A 14,149-nucleotide genomic window follows, 5' to 3' on the forward strand; every position below is an offset into this window, starting at 1 on the left:
GGCAATTTTTTCAATGTTTACGTCAAGCCGTGGTTTAAAAAGAATCATAACTCCTCTGCTATGAGATGACCCATGGCTAGATACGATTTTGCCTCCCCATTCCGTCTCCCATTTTCTGATAGTATCGAGCGAGGAATAAGTTTCTTGCAAAAAAATTATATCCGATTTTTGTTGATGTAGCCAGCGAAAAACCTGTCTTCGCTTTCTCGAACCGTTTAACCCTCTCACATTTAGTGATATGATTTTATACATTTAGATTCTCTGCAGAAGGCGAAGTCACAATATTCCAGAGAAAAAGTTAAGCACTTGTTTATACTATAGTTCTCACTGTGCGGCGAGATATCATAACTTAGTATTAATTTTCTTTTGTTGACCGAGATAAAGTTAGATAGATAAATACATTTAAACATACTTACAACAGAAATACAACAGCACACACGAAGCAAGCTACTCACTACTTCAAACTTACCTATGCTTTTGTGCGGCGTTTACTGACTGGGTCAAAATTGGGGTACTAGCGGCAGCAATTTAGCAATGGTTGAGTTGTATGGCGGAGTAAGAGAGTCAATTAAACATATTTAAAACTAGCCGTTCATTAAACATCCGTACAGAGGGAAAAGAGCTGTTTCCGGTCCTCGGTAGAGTGAGCCGTTGATTAAAAGTTTTTCTACCTTAAAGTACGCTTCTTTCTTTTCACGTTTGGCAGCCTTGAGAACGGGGTATAACTTCCTTCTTATCTCATCCACTGCTTTTGCAAAGTCGTCGGATATTCCAATGTTGGTGCCTTTGGGAAGGTTTTTGATGAACGACTTTATGAAGTTCTTGTCTTGATAAGCGGAGAGTTTGACTATAATTGGACGGTATCCGGAGTTTCGACTATCGCTTGTATGCGTAGAAATCCTATGAGCTCTGTCAAAGTGTATTTCCTTTACATCGTTGGGTGGAGTTTTCAGCTTCGTGCGCATAAATTCCCGTAAAGTAGTCTCGGTATCGCTGTTAGATTCACGTTCTCCCTCTTTCACTCCAAAGAATTTTAAGTTGCCTCTGCGACTATGGCATTCCAGTTTGACATGCCGTCTTTGTAATTTTTTGAGTTCTTTATTTATTCGCTCTTGACCGGCGTTGATCTTTTGTTGCCGAGACTCTGGGTCATTTGCCTTGGTTTTTAGATCTTCGATTTCTGCTTGAGCATATTGCAGGCTTGTTTGTAGGGATTTATATTCTTCTTCGAGTTGATTGACTCTGGACTTATAATTTTCCAACTCGGAAAGGACACTTAAGAGCAAGTTGAGCGTCTCTTCAATGCTGCTGAGTCCTGAGTTCGTTGCATCGCTGCATTGTCCACATGGCTGCCTGCAGTCTTCTTCGTCAGTTTGGGAGCTTCCTTCTCGAGTTCTTTTCCTCCCTTTCTCCTTCACATCATTTCTATTAGCTTGTTCGTTAGGCATTTTGTCACATTTAAGATATAACAACCATTACTGTGGCTACCAGGTTAAAAGATTCTAGGAGCTCTTTCGTGTCGTGTCCGCCATGTTTCACGGCTCGAGCCCAGTCCAAATGGTAGCGAATTAAGGACTGTTTATCATCGCAAACATCACCAATGTCTCACTTTAAAATCCCTTCATTTCGATAAGCGATCAAGTTTCACCGTTACAAGAATTAATGATAATGATCAAAGTCCAAATACCTGCAAGAGCCACACCCAAAAACAAATAAACCGTGGTTTCGAGTACACAAGCTGACTTCTAGCAACTTCTCTACTTACATAAAGTGAAGAAAAAAAAATTATAAATTGGGTTAAAAATTGAAGGAGAGAGTATCAACTAGCCTATAAATTGCGGTTTGAAGTCCTTGCACACCAGTACGTAGAAAGTCTTCACAAATACGAAAGGAATTTTAGATACGCTTTATGCCACCATAACCAGAATCAACAACGTCAGTAATATTCATATACGCGAGCTTTTGGGCAAGCTTTTGATTCTTCACCCAGTCTTTTCTTTATTCTTGTCGGCTTCAGTCGTGGCTTCCTCGGTGTTCTTTTTCCTTCCAAACAAAATAAGCTTGATAACTTTGAATATGGTAAGCAAGATAAATTTGACGCATTTCATGAAAATCTCCAATCCGTACGACCACAGAAGCGCGGAGAGGATGGCGAAGATAAAAATAGCAATCAAGCCATCCAGGGACATGTCTGATGCGGCTTTAACGAAGAAAAAAGCGGCGTCATTTATAAACCGTAGCTTTGTACCGTTCCCTGTGAAGTTTACTCTGCGTTTCTCGTTCTGTTAATATCCTAGGGTCCTTTTTTGTCCGAGCGTTTAATCTGAATGGCTAAATTTATTTCTTTGGCAACGAAGAATCAAAATCACTTCACTCGATGAGAAGAATTGATATTGCACTCTCGTCCATATGCATAGCTCTTCTGAGTTCTGACCGAAGATCTGTTCCTTTACAGAGACTTTGTTTCTTGTGGTCTTGTATATTGTCCAGCATCCTGTTGAGCACTTCAAATATATTTTGCAAACACCTACAACAAATATGCTCTTTAAAATAATCAGCAATTTTCTAAGCTGGATAATTCGCGGTTTGTTTTATTTAAAACTACCATTTGGTCTGTGAACTTTACTTATACTTTCTATGAAGTATATTTCGTGTCAATGCTATCATGGAAGGTATCCAGTTCTATATATATATATATTTTTTTACTCTAATGTTTGTGTTCCAAACGCGGAGGTGCAGGAAATCATTTTAATTTCTCCGATTTTGATTAAAGCTTATGAATGAGAAATGCTGGCGCTTAGCTGGTGTGGAAATTAAATGTTTGTTTATCATTTGGGGACGTAAATAAATTAAATATGAATCTGTCTTTTGCTTCAAATTTCAGACAGTTTTTTTCTTGTTTTGTTTTCTTTTGTTGTTTTTTTTTTTTGTCAATCTCTCTGATTTAACCAACTTCATTTTTATGTAGTTTTTTTCGGTAAGAAACTTAGAGTATCCCCGCCTTCCCCCGCTTCATAATTCTTTGCTACCTTTACATTTTTTATTTCATGATTTTATTACTATGGGGCTCCTATTTGAGTAGGGGGTCTTAATTAAGGAACTAGAGATTACTCTTTGTAAGACTGTCGCTAAACTATACGTCTAACCCCTTTTTGCAGGCGTTTCAAACTTTTGTTGGCCGAGCAGTCGATTATGTTTTATATCTATCACAGGTAGACCCCGGCATTTGCTCACAAATTTTATGGAAGTAACATGTTTTAGCAGTTGTAGCAGAACGTTAGGTAGCACAGTAGGCTGGTTAAAGAATTTTGAACTCTTTAGATGAAGAAAGAAGAAAAAGTTGAGATTTTAGCAAGACAGCAAAACAGATCAAGGCAGCTCGTTGTATAAAGTATGTGAAAGTGCACACAGGCCAAGTTTAATTTTCCTTTACAACTTTCTGCATGTGCCTGTGTAGACACGTGACAATCTTTCTTGTCAAGTATTAGTTTTTCTTAAGGTGGCTATGCATTGCAATTCTTTTTGAAAAACTACCATACCATGGAACTTTGCAGTGCAATAGGAGAGTGGCTTTTAAAGAAAACTGCGAGGTTTCTTCTGTTTTTCTATACAGACTAGCAAACGAAAAATTGTCAACGAAGCGTTGCTCTCGTGGTTATCACAATGCAGCCACCTGTTATAAAGAGACATTTTTAAGCAACTTAAATGTCTAAATCTTCCTAATTTGACATGCAAAACAGCGTTTGTCTTGTCCAAAAAATGCCTGTTAAAACCTTTTGTAAAACTGGCTTAGTTTGCCTTAGACCAGCCCATGGAAAAAGATTTTCTTAACTGAAATGATGTCTGGATGGGAATTAATTGATAGCTAAGAATTGGTCAAAGTGTAAACGTTCAGCTTGGAAATGACGCGTTTTTCAACTGGTACTTGAGATCTGCAATCTGCACTGAAATTATACTGATAGCTGACAACATGGTTGAGAAATGGCTAAAATTATAACAGAAGGTTGAGAACTCACCGAGAATTTAATTGATAATTGAGATTCTGACAGCCTTATTCAGACTCTCTGCGATGTCAAATGGACTATAAGGGTGGATACCAAAACCGTCTGATTAAATTTTATTAACATTTAAACTCACTTCTAACATCCAAAACACTGTGTTACTGAGCTTGGACTGAGAGAAAAAATTAAAATACAGACAATTTTTTTAGGGCTTAAAACAATATCGTGCTTTAAACGTTTAATACTTTAACAAGCACTTAAGCCAAGTTGCTAAGAGTTAAACGGCTATATAAACAAAAGGTGTATTCAACTTTAGGTTTGCCGAAATTAGGCTCGAAAACTATTCGCTTAATTTTCAATTGTTATTAAACGCAGTTCAGTTATCGACATTAGCTTTATAGAGGGGGGTGAAGGGGTAAAATGGGAACTGGAATTTGCCCTTTTTTGGGCTGGGAAAATGGGATTTACTGCACTGGGACTGGGATTCAACCACTGGGAATGGGATGAACAATTTCGAAAATGGGACAGGGATTTTTATTTTTAGCGCTCTCAGACCCTAGTTTTTGACATCACTGCTCAATTGAGCCTATTCTTTTACATAAAGAATTAAAATTCTGCATCATTAGACCTCAGTAGACACATAAAATCATTACATTTTTCCGCGTTCTAACTACCAGGCTCCACATGGTTTTATTGTTAAGTTCTGTGTGTTTTCCTGGGCGGCGGTCTGTTGTTAATGGAATGATAAGCGCATGTTTGCACGTGGCGGGAAAGATAAAAATGGCGTCCAATTCGCGGACTATGATTATCAAAATCAAATATATTAACGCAAAAAATGCTGTAATACGCACAGAAAATTGTAAACTTATGTCTTGGAAATGGTAGCATGTTAATTGGTGCATCCAACGCTACAAAGAGTATTTACTCGATCACAGCTGATTTTGACCGTGTAGGTGTCCTTGGAGCAGTGAATGTCATGTGCAGCTATGCAGGCAGTTGGACAAATGTTAGTTCTTTGGCACCCTCAGGGGATGAACTTGCTGTTTGTGTGGATGGTGTTCTTCATATCTTTGTTGAATCACAGGGTGTAACAAGAATCGTTAGAGGGAGTGACGGCCTACCCATATCATCACGGGCAGTGAATGTTGCCTGGTTTGGTAAAGATATTTTGTTCTGCGAAGAGAACTCCGTTAAGCTCTCTAAATCTGGGGTTGTTATTGTGATTGCAGGACACAGTAAAGGTGATTGTGATGGTTCACAATCACACTCGAAACTGTGTCAACCAATTGGAATCTGCGTTGAATTTGATCGTGACATTTACGTTACAGACTCTGGTTCTGGCGCGGTCAAACTAATTAACAGACCGTTGACAGGGATTGCAGAGTTCCTTGGGAAGTTAAAAGTCCTGGTAAAGGCTTTTAACATTCATTCCAAAAAACTCACAGTTAGAGAACCACAGAAGTCGGCTAATGAAGCAATTGCTGTGGTGGATGAGGTGCTGGAGTATTGCTCATGGAAGGTAAGAGAGCTACAGTTCTTGGCAAAAGAAACCACTGATGGCCCAGAGGGTACTTTATCAAACAAGTGTTTGAAGTCATTGGAACTGATGGCACAATCGCTGCGCAAGGTAGAGAACAACATCAAAGATCTGTCTTCATATCCAGGTTTCGAGGTGAACTTGAATTTAAAATCACTCCTGACGTTAAATGCTGAGAACCAACATGCAGTCACTCATTTTAAGACGGAAACATTTACTTTCGAGAATACGCACAGATTTTTGGTTCATCAGTTGAAGAAGGAGTAAAGAGAGTGACACCATGGTCTTCACATTATTACACGCACCCCAGCTCATACTACCCTGTTGAACTTTCTGTTACTGGCCGGTTAGTCCTTGTTGAAATTCCCAAACCGGTCGGAGAAAGATTTTTCAGAAATGATGAAGCAGAGATGGGAGTGTGGGCAAAACGATACGGCAAGTGTGTAAGGCAGCGAAGTGCACGACAAGAGAACATCATGGACAGAGCTGGGACACTGCCTCTGAACTTGTATGAAACACAGACATTGCTTAATCCATTAGATTTGCAGTTTGTATTTCCTCGTGCGCAAAGCTCAGTGCGGGGGAAAGTGCAGAACGTCCAGAAGGTGAGTCTGATGAACAGCCTGCTTCTCACATGCACTTATCAACGTGAGGAGTACAGCAGCAGCGAAAGGGGAGACAGTGAGTCTGACGAGGATTGTGCAGATGATACAAGTGTTTTCAATATGGTTATGCCAACAAGGGCTGGAAGACAAAGACTGTTCACCAGAAGAATGAGAGATTTTCCTCAGTCCAGGTGAAGGTATGTACGTATCCAAACGACGTCAGTCTGCGCTTTTAATTAATTATACACATTAGACTGCAAACAATCACCTGTGGCCTTTTTTTCAAAAACCGGTTTCGAACATTAGACTGGTATCATGGCGCCCGGACGGTCGCCACTTAACTGCAGGGCATCTTTGCTATTTTATTCCATTTGCATCTTAACTTTGGATGCAACAAACAATTACGAAAGCGTAGGTCATTACCATCCAGCCATCCGAGGTGTTGAAGATGAATTTGTCATCGAATATTATCAGCATCGAAGATTATTAAATCCATGCACGTGGCACGTTTCCGACAGCGGCCATCTTGGCTTCTTCTTTCAGCGCAAGTTCATCGGAAAGAGAGTACCGCATTGCGCCTTCCATACAGCTCAGTTTAATATATCGCTACTCCTCGCACATGGAGATGTCCATCCTCATCCCGGCCCACGAAACGAAGCATCTAACACACTGAACACAAGCTCTTATCAGGCGACTGTCATGAGTTCAAACGCTAGGACCTCGAATAACACCTGCCGCCTACCTTTAAAACGCGAACCATGGCTGGCCCACTTCAATTGCAGAAGTATTATGGCTCACATCGACGAACTGAAGCTAACTTTTCAAGATATTCGCCCTCTATTTATCGGAATTTCAGAGACATGGTTAGACGACTCCATATCGGACTCAGAAATCGAAGTATCGGGTTATTCTGTGTACCGTCATGACCGGAAAAATCGTAGGGGAGGTGGAGTGGCACTTTATGTACTGGAAAAAGTGAAACACACTGTAAGAAGGGACTTAGAGGATGATTTTGAAGCCATTTGGATAGAAATGCAACTAAACAAAGTGAAATATTTAATTGGATGCGTATACAGGGTCCCAGACGAACCCCTTGAGGTTTTCGACTATTTAGATGATGTTATGAGGGATGCGACTAAAAATAATTTGGAAGTCATTGTCATCGGTGATCTCAACTGTGACATTTTTAAGACCTCAAGGCAGACAGAGAGACTGCTGGAATTTACCATGGTCATAAGCTTGAGCAACTGATAAAAGAACCAACGCGTGTGACTTCGACAACAAGCACTCTTATTGATGTGTTAATCACCTCAACACCTAGATTGTTTAAAAAAGCAGGTGCAATCAATATTGTTTTCAGCAACCATTATCTCATCTACGGTGTCATGCATGGCTCAGCGACTCACCCGGAGAAACATCGGATCATAACAACGTGCTCCTGGAAAGACAAAAATGTAAGTGATTTTATAGCTGATCCATGGTGCCTGATTGACTCTTTCAACGACGTTGACGACATGTGTTCAGCCTGGGAATCGCTGATAAAATCTTTCATTGACCAACATTTTTCTCTAAAGAAGAAGCGTATTCGTAGACAGACCCACCCGTGGCTTGACAATAGTGTTTTTAGACTCATGAGAACGCGCGATCAAATACACAAGAGGGCAAGAAAGTCACGACTGTCTTCGGATTGGAATGAATATAAATCCCTTCGAAACAGAGTCACCGCTATAAACAGAAAAGCCCGAAAGAATTATTTCAAAAATAAGCTCGAGCAAAACCGCAGCAAGCCCAAGGCCTTTTGGGACACATTACGTCAAGTTTTGCCCTCCAAGAAAAACCGCATTGAGATCGACAAGTTAGTAGTCGATTGTAAAGAGCTAATCGACAAGCGTGACATCGCTAATTCACTAAACGAGTATTTTACAACAATTGCTTCCTCGCTGTTAAACAGTCAGCAATCCCACGGCTACCCAGTTGAGTTACAACAGACGGGCCCTTTAGCGTTTTCCAGTCACAGCTTCAATTTTCGCGCCGTGAGTGAAAACGACGTTTTCAGGGCTCTACGAACCATGGACATATCTAAGGCCACAGGTGCAGACACCATTCCAGCTAAAGTCATTAGGACTGCTGCACCATACATCAGCAATGTTGTAGCTAAGTTATTCAACACATCTTTCAGATGCGGCCGCTTTCTGTCCATCTGGAAAACGGCAAGAGTAACTCCCTTGTTTAAAGGGGGGCTACAGACCGAACGTGATAATTATAGACCAATTTCCATTCTTCCCTGTGTCTCAAAAGTGCTTGAATCGTTTTCCCAACACTGATCTTCAAGGTTTGCAACAGACACTGGCCTCATCAGTGACCATCAATTTTCATATGCCAGGTTTTCGTTTACCACAGTTGCGCTTATTGTAGCCGTTGATTCATGGAAATTTGCCATTGACAGGGGTGAAAAAGTTGTCTGTACTTTCTTGGACCTAAGATAAGCTTTTGACGTAATTGAACACAACATCTTGATCAGTAAACTGTCAAAACGCGGAGTGACTGGAAACGAACTTGAATGGTTCAAAAGCTACTCACAGGAAAGAAACCAGTTCGTGTCATACGGAAGTGTCGAGTCTGAACGTCGTTTAATCACGCACAGAGTTCCGTAAGGTTCGGTTCTCGGACCTACTTTATTCAACATCCATATCAACGGTATCACCGACACTCGCACAGATAGCGAAGTAGTATTATACGCCGACGACACGGAAATCCACGCCAGCGCAAAAGATTTTAGTGCAGCAGAAAAACGTGTCAACAAAGATCTAAAAAGTACTGCAACATGGTGGAATCAGAATGGTTTAATCAGTAATCATAAGAAATGCGAGGCTATGTTGATTGGATCAAAGCACGCTGTTAAAAACACCCGAGCGTTACAGATTATCCTCAATGGAAAACCAATGAAACAGTCAGACTACTTTAAGTATTTAGGAATTTACCTCGATCATTGTCTGACCTGGAACAAACATGTAGCCTATATACAATCTAGGGTTTACCCTAAACTAAAACTGCTCAACAGAATTTCATCTTTTCTTAGTCGCGATATTTTGCTCAGAATCTACAAGCAGACTGTGCTACCTTTATTAGACTATGGTTGTGTTGTATGGGGCGAATGCAGCAAAGAGAACGCCCAACGTTTAGAGCGCCTGCAAACCAAGCAATGCGAATAATATTGCATGCTGTCCGTAAGACATGTACTCAGGAGATGCGCGCTAAATTACAGCTATTATCACTTCACAGTAGACGCCTTTTCATCAAGCTACAATATGTTTACAAGATAATTAACATTAACTGCCCTAAGCAGTTGACAGGTTACTTAATGAAACGATCACAGAGACATTGTCGATCCTTTAGAGATCCAACATTATTAGATCTACCACAAGTTAAGACCAAATGTGGACAGACCTCGTTTAAGTTTTCGGCTGGAACAAACTGCCAAGAGAGATTCGCGAGCTCACAACACTTGCACAATTTAAAGGCAAAACATTCCCTTCCCTAATAAACATGGATAGTGTAATTCACACTTGTACAATTTAAACTGAAATTTTTGTATATAATTTATACTTTTTAGATTTGTAATTGTAAATTCTATGCCTGTAATTCTTTATTGACTTTTTTTGATGCTTTTTATACTGGTCACCGATTAATACCAGTCAATCTATATCTTCATCGACTGACCGGTCTTTACCAGGATAAATAAAGTTATTATTATTATTATTATTATTATTAAACTGACTCCACTGTATCCCTCCAGGGACGAGGTTATCCAGAGCCACGATACTTGGAGTAAACTGACTCTACTGTATCTCTCCAAGGACGAGGCTCTCTAGAGTCACGATACTTGGAGTAGACTGACTCTACTGTATCTCTCCAGGGACCAGGCTCGCTAGAGCCACGATACTTGGAGTAGACTGACTCTACGTATCCCTCCAGGGACGAGGCTCTCTAAAGCCACGCTACTCGGAGTAAACTGACTCTACTGTATCTCGCCATGCAGGGACGAGGCTCTCTAGAGACACGATACTTGGAGTAGACTAACTCTACTGTATCCCTCCAGGGACGCCGCTCCTTAGAGCCACGATACTTGGAGTAGACTGACTTCACTGTATCTCTCCATGCTGGGACGAGGCTCTCTAGAGCCACGATACTCGGAGTAAACTGACTCTACTGTACCTCTCCATGCAGGGACGAGGCTCTCTAGAGCCACGATACTTGGAGTAGACTGACTCTACTGTATCCCTCCTGGGACGTGGCTCTCTACAGCCACGATACTCGGAGTAAACTGACTCTACTGTATCTCCCCATGCAGGAACGAGGCTCTCTAGAGCCACGATAGTTGGAGTAAACGGACTCTACTGCATCCCTGTAGGAACGAGGCTCTCTGGAGCCACGATAGTTGGAGTAAACTGACTCTACTGTATCCCTCCAGGGACGAGGCTCTCTAGAGCCACGATACTTAGAGTAGACTGATTCTGCTGCATCTTTCCAGGGACGAGGCTCTATAGAGCCACGATACTTCGGGTAGACTGACTCTACTGTATCCCTCCAGGGACGAGGCTCTCTAGAGCCACGATACTTAGAGTAAACTGACTCTACTGTATCCCTCCAGGGACGAGGCTCTCTAGAGCCACGATACTTAGAGTAAACTGGCTCTACTGTATCCCTCCAGGGACGAGGCTCTCTAGAGCCACGATACTTGGAGTAAACTGACTCTACTGTATCTCTCCATGCAGGGCCGAGGCTCTCTAGAGCCACGATACTTGGTGTGAACTGACTCTACTGTATCCCTCCAGGGACAAGGCTCTCTAGAGCCACGATATTTAGAGTAGACTGATTCTGATGTATCTTTCCAGGGACGAGGCTCTCTAGAGCCACGATACTTCGAGTAGACTGACTCTACTGTATCTTTCCAGGGACGAGGCTCTCTAGAGCCACGATACTTGGAGTAGACTGACTCTACTGTATCCCTCTAGGGACGAGGCTCTCTAGAGCCACGATACTCGGAGTAAACTGACTCTACTGTATCCCTCCAGGGACGAGGCTCTCTAGAGCCACGATACTTAGAGTAGACTGATTCTGCTGTATCTTTCCAGGGACGAGGCTCTATAGAGCCACGATACTTGGAGTTAACTGACCCTACTGTATCCCTCCAGGGACGAGACTCTCTAGAGCCACGATACTTAAAGTAAACTGACTCTACTGTATCCCTCCAGGGACGAAGCTCTCTAGAGCCACGATACTTGGAGTAAACTGACTCTACTGTATCTGTCCATGCAGGGCCGAGGTTCTCTAGAGCCACGATACTTGGTGTGAACTGACTCTACTGTATCCCTCCAGGGACGAGGCTCTCTAGAGCCACGATATTTAGAGTAGACGGATTCTGATGTATCTTTCCAGGGACGGGGCTCTATAGAGCCACGATACTTCGAGTAGACTGACTCTACTGTATCTTTCCAGGGACGAGGCTCTCTAGAGCCACGATACTTGGAGTAGACTGACTCTACTGTATCCCTCTAGGGACGAGGCTCTCTAGAGCCAGGATACTCGGAGTAAACTAACTCTACTGTATCCCTCCAGAGACGAGGCTCTCTAGAGCCACGATATTTAGAGTAGACTGATTCTGATGTGTCTTTCCAGGGACGAGGCTCTCTAGAGCCACGATACTTAGAGTAGATTGATTCTGCTGTATCTTTCCAGGGACGAGGCTCTCTAGAGCCACGATACTTGGAGTTAACTGACTCTACTGTATCCCTCCAGGGACGAGGCTCTCTAGAGCCACGATACTTAGAGTAGATTGATTCTGCTGTATCTTTCCAGGGACGAGGCTCTCTAGAGCCACGATACTTGGAGTTAACTGACTCTACTGCATCCCTCCAGGGACGAGGCTCTCTAGAGCCACGATACTTAGAGTAGACTGATTCTGCTGTATCTTTCTAGGGACGAGGCTCTATAGAGCCACGATACTTCGAGTAGACTGACTCTACTGTATCTTTCCAGAGACGAGGCTCTCTAGAGCCACGATACTTGGAGTAAACTGACTCTACTGTATCCCTCTAGGGACGAGGCTCTCTAGAGCCACGATACTCGGAGTAAACCGACTCTACTGTATTCCTCCAGGGACGAGGCTCTCTAGAGCCACGATACTTGGAGTTAACTGACTCTACTGTATCCCTCCAGTGACGAGGCTCTCTAGAGCCACGATACTTAGAGTAGACTGATTCTGCTGTATCTTTCCAGGGACGAGGCTCTATAGAGCCACGATACTTCGAGTAGACTGACTCTACTGTATCTTTCCAGGCACGAGGCTCTCTAGGGCCACGATACTTAGAGCAAACTGACTCTACTGTATACCTCCAGGGACGAGGCTCTCTAGAGCCACGATACTCGGAGTAAACTGACTCTACTGTATTTTTCCATGTAGGGACGAGGCTCCCTAGAGCCACGATACTTAGAGTAGACTGATTCTGCTGTATCTTTCCAGGGACGAGGCTCTATAGAGCCACGATACTTGGAGTTAACTGACCCTACTGTATCCCTCCAGGGACGAGACTCTCTAGAGCCACGATACTTAGAGTAAACTGACTCTACTGTATCCCTCCAGGGACGAAGCTCTCTAGAGCCACGATACTTGGAGTAAACTGACTCTACTGTATCCCTCTAGGGACGAGGCTCTCTAGAGCCACGATACTCGGAGTAAACCGACTCTACTGTATTCCTCCAGGGACGAGGCTATCTAGAGCCACGATACTTGGAGTTAACTGACTCTACTGTATCCCTCCAGTGACGAGGCTCTCTAGAGCCACGATACTTAGAGTAGACTGATTCTGCTGTATCTTTCCAGGGACGAGGCTCTATAGAGCCACGATACTTCGAGTAGACTGACTCTACTGTATCTTTCCAGGCACGAGGCTCTCTAGGGCCACGATACTTAGAGCAAACTGACTCTACTGTATACCTCCAGGGACGAGGCTCTCTAGAGCCACGATACTCGGAGTAAACTGACTCTACTGTATTTCTCCATGTAGGGACGAGGCTCCCTAGAGCCACGATACTTAGTGTGAACTGACTCTACTGTATCCCTCCAGGGACGAGGCTCTCTAGAACCACGATATTTAGAGTAGACTGATTCTGCTGTATCTTTCCAGGGACGAGGCTCTAAAGAGCCACGATACTTAGAGTAAACTGACTCTACTGTATCTTTCCAGGGACGAGTCTCTCTGGAGCCACGATACTTGGAGTAGACTGACTCTACTGTATCCCTCCAGTGACGAGGCTCTCTAGAGCCACGATATTTGGAGTTAACTGACTCTACTGTATCCCTCCAGGGACGAGGCTCTCTAGCGCCACGATACTCGGAGTAAACTGACTCTATTGTATCTCTCCATGCAGAGACGAGGCTCTCTAGAGCCACGATACTTGGTGTGAACTGACTCTACTGTATCCCTCCAGGGACGAGGCTCTCTACAGCCACTGTACTTGGAGTAGACTGCGTCTACTGTATCCCTCCAGGGATACATTGCATTTACTTGGAGTAGACTGATTCTGCTGTATCTTTCCAGGGACGAGATTCTCTAGAGCCACGATACTTGGAGTAGACTGATTCTACTGTATCTTTCCAGGGAGGAGGCTCTCTAGAGCCGCGATTCTTCGAATAGACTGACTCTACTGTATCTTTCCAGGGACGAGGCTCTCTAGAGCCACAATACTTGGAGTACACTGACTCTACTGTATCTTTCCAGGGACGAGGCTCTGTAGAGCCACAATACTTAGAGTTAACTGACTCTACTGTATCCCTCCAGGGACGAGGCTCTCTAGAGCCACGATACTTAGAGTAAACTGACTCTACTGTATCCCTCCAGGGACGAGGCTCTCTAGAGCCACGATACTTAGAGTAGACTGATTCTGCTGTATCTTTCCAGGGACGAGGCTCTATAGAACCACGATACTTCGGGTAGACTGACTCT

The 14,149-nt window shown here is 43.0% G+C and overlaps 1 protein-coding gene and 1 pseudogene across 1 annotated transcript; one reads left to right on the plus strand and one right to left on the minus strand.

Moving 5' to 3' along the window:
• Positions 1-584: 584 nt before the first annotated feature.
• LOC149112319 (uncharacterized) lies at positions 585-1,851 on the minus strand. Its single transcript, XM_089290765.1, has one exon. It carries the CDS (start codon positions 1,446-1,448, stop codon positions 585-587), a length of 864 nt encoding a protein of 287 aa, XP_089146891.1. The 5' UTR covers positions 1,449-1,851.
• Positions 1,852-5,143: 3,292 nt separating this feature from the next.
• On the plus strand, positions 5,144-5,819 carry LOC149112320 (uncharacterized; annotated as a pseudogene).
• The last annotated feature ends 8,330 nt before the right edge of the window (positions 5,820-14,149 follow it).

Source organism: Orbicella faveolata, unplaced genomic scaffold, assembly GCF_042242905.1.
Source record: "Orbicella faveolata isolate gen_17 unplaced genomic scaffold, um_ofav_v1 contig_2, whole genome shotgun sequence".
In the NCBI taxonomy this organism is placed as follows: Eukaryota; Metazoa; Cnidaria; class Anthozoa; order Scleractinia; family Merulinidae; genus Orbicella; species Orbicella faveolata.

Excerpts from the sequence above, each read along its gene's own strand:
- LOC149112319 (XM_089290765.1), bottom strand. The coding sequence starts at position 1,448 with ATGCCTAACGAACAAGCTAATAGAAATGATGTGAAGGAGAAAGGGAGG.